This window comes from Corvus brachyrhynchos, unplaced genomic scaffold (genome assembly GCF_000691975.1).
Source record: "Corvus brachyrhynchos isolate BGI_N302 unplaced genomic scaffold, ASM69197v1 scaffold21, whole genome shotgun sequence".
In the NCBI taxonomy this organism is placed as follows: Eukaryota; Metazoa; Chordata; class Aves; order Passeriformes; family Corvidae; genus Corvus; species Corvus brachyrhynchos.
In genome coordinates, this window is record NW_008236924.1 from 1,143,280 (window position 1) to 1,145,627 (window position 2,348).

Below are 2,348 nucleotides of genomic sequence, written 5' to 3' on the forward strand. Positions count from 1 at the left end.
GCAGGAATCACGCACTGTCCTCTCCATTGCTCCCGTCTCTGGCACCCCCCAGTCAGGATGCTGGGCTGGGCAACCTCGTGGCAGAGACCTCAGCGATGGCAGTGGGATACTTCCAATATCCCTGTGTCCCACCTCGACCCCTGGTGGTGACACCTCCTGGCCTCCAGCTTGCCCCCTCTGCTCCACCATCCCAGGCAGTGGGAGGATGCAGGGGCTGGCTGTCCCTGGAGCAGGAAACCACATCTCCATGAAGGCTCGGCCCGAAAGCCCCTGGCTGGGGCGGGCCCGGCCCAAACGTGCCGAGCACGGAGCAGCTCTTCAGTGCATTCAGGCTGCCCGTGGTCCTGGCACACAGATGTGCTGCTCTCCTGGTCAGGGGTGGCCAGCCCCTTGCCACCCACCATAGAAACACCAAATAAAGGCTCTGCAAATGTGCAGCCCCACTTGTTGGCCAGGGGTAGGGGGGGAAGAGTGGGGGGCACAGTGGCCAGCCTGGGGGTAGCAGCGCCTGACTGGAGAAACTCAGTTTTTTCCACAGTAACTGCAAATGTGGACTTCTCACAGCCCAGCATTTGGGAACAGGACAGGGAGTGAGTGCAAAGCACAAGTGGGCAAAAGGGGCTGGAGGTGGGACTGGGGACAAGTCCCAGCAAGGAGCATACTGGAATCCTGTGCTTCCTGCTGTCACACATGTGACAGCCATGCTTACAGAAACTGGGTTGTGTTTGTTTTTTTCCCCTCCAGACCTGTTTTGTGAAGCAAGATTTGCTGTGTGCAATGTCAAAGACTGTCCCCAAGGCCACTGCTGCATGGAAAGGCAGAGGGGGCAGCAGGGGCTTCTCTGCCCTGGCAGAGGTGGGGGGCAGGAGAGGGGAGGGTGAGGGGCTGAGCTCAGCACACAGAGGAAGGTGGGGGGCACACACTTGGGGCAACAGATTCTGGGGTGCCCAAGCAAGGGTTGGGGGTCCCCTTGGCACGAAGTCTGTTTCTATGGCTATACCCGAGCACATGGGGACCAACAGCCCTGGTATCCTTCCCACTCCCCCTCCCCAGGCAGAGGCTACCCCACAGGAAGCAGCTTTCAGGACAAAACCAGAGAGACTCAGCCACACTTCAGTCCTTAAATAAATACTAAGACACCAACCACCCTCAGGCCGGGCCATGGCTGCGGCCAGCACCTGCCTGGGAGTGTGGGGTCTCCCACTGCCGGGAGAGTCCCTGCTGTTACCCGCTCCTCCAGAGGCTCTGGACTGGGAATGCTCCTGGGAAACACTGGCTCCTCTTCCCTGAAGGCCTGGCTTGGGTCTACAGCGATGCCAGGCCTGGCTCCTTATGAGGAAGGGGATGGCTGCAGGGGACTGACCCCGTGCTGGCTGCCATTGCGATGCCACCTTTAGTCCCTCCTTCATGATTTCCTTGGGGGAAGGCGCTGCTGAGCCCCCATGTGCAGCACGTGTCCTTGCACAGGCATGGGCAGCCGGAGGAAGCTCCTGGACACACACACACGGGCACACACACACACCCTACTCCTCTTCCACTGGTGTCGGAGCGTGGCCGGTCCTTGGCGTTAGGGCAGTCCGGGACCTGCCTGTTCTGAGACACAAGAGAGGGGTGGCACAGGGTAAGCACAGTTCTTCATTCTCACACAAGCCCCACAGGAGGGATGCCAGCCATGGCATGGTTGTTATCCCTGAGCACCACCTGCCGTAACTCCATGAGCTTTTGGGGCTCAGCCTGACTTTGGGTGCTGTGGGGATACAGGGATCAGCCCCATGGCATAATCATCCCCTCAGCTGATGAGAGGTGGGGACTAAGGGGAAATGACCACTGCCTGGAGAGATGTGCCCCCATCCCTCCCCACTTGTTCAGCCAAGTGCCCAAAGTCTCAGGGTGAAGGACGGGCACCCCTGCCAGGAAGGGTCTGAGCCTTACCCAAGTCCTTGGGGACCGGTTTCACCCCGGCCACTGGTTGGGCGTTCTGGCTGCGAGCCATGGCACAGGGCGGGCGCCAAGGGTACTCGGGCTGTGGGAGGAGATGGAACAGAGACAGGGAATTACCTGGGATGTGAATCATGAGGCTGCACTCTGTGATTGACTGACAAGGTGTGAGGAGGAGAAGAATGGGGTGGAAAGGGGCTGAGCAGCCACATGCCAACAGGACACGTGCTCAGCTCCCTGCTCTGGGACGCGGTGGCCCTGGAGGGCAGGGAGCCCCAGACCCACCCACACGTCACCCTCTGCTCCCCCTCCTGCTGGCACAGGTAGAGTCTCACCGGGGGAAAGTGGTGGAAGTTCTGTCCTTGTGTGTGCTCGCCTGGCGTGGCTGGCGGGTATCGGATCTGCTGCCA

At 60.4% G+C, this 2,348-nt stretch overlaps 1 protein-coding gene across 1 annotated transcript in view; it reads right to left on the reverse strand.

Annotated features, from left to right (window-relative positions):
* Positions 1-1,107: 1,107 nt before the first annotated feature.
* TNIP1 (TNFAIP3 interacting protein 1) overlaps positions 1,108-2,348 on the reverse strand; it is an 8,756-nt gene continuing 7,515 nt past the window's right edge. Inside the window, exons 16-18 of the mRNA XM_017728038.1 lie at positions 2,274-2,348; positions 1,933-2,023; positions 1,108-1,593 (exon numbers count right to left, since the gene is read on the reverse strand). Of these exons, the coding sequence (XP_017583527.1) occupies positions 1,568-1,593; positions 1,933-2,023; positions 2,274-2,348 (192 nt within the window). The 3' untranslated portion in view covers positions 1,108-1,567. The remainder of the gene's footprint in view (positions 1,594-1,932; positions 2,024-2,273) is intronic.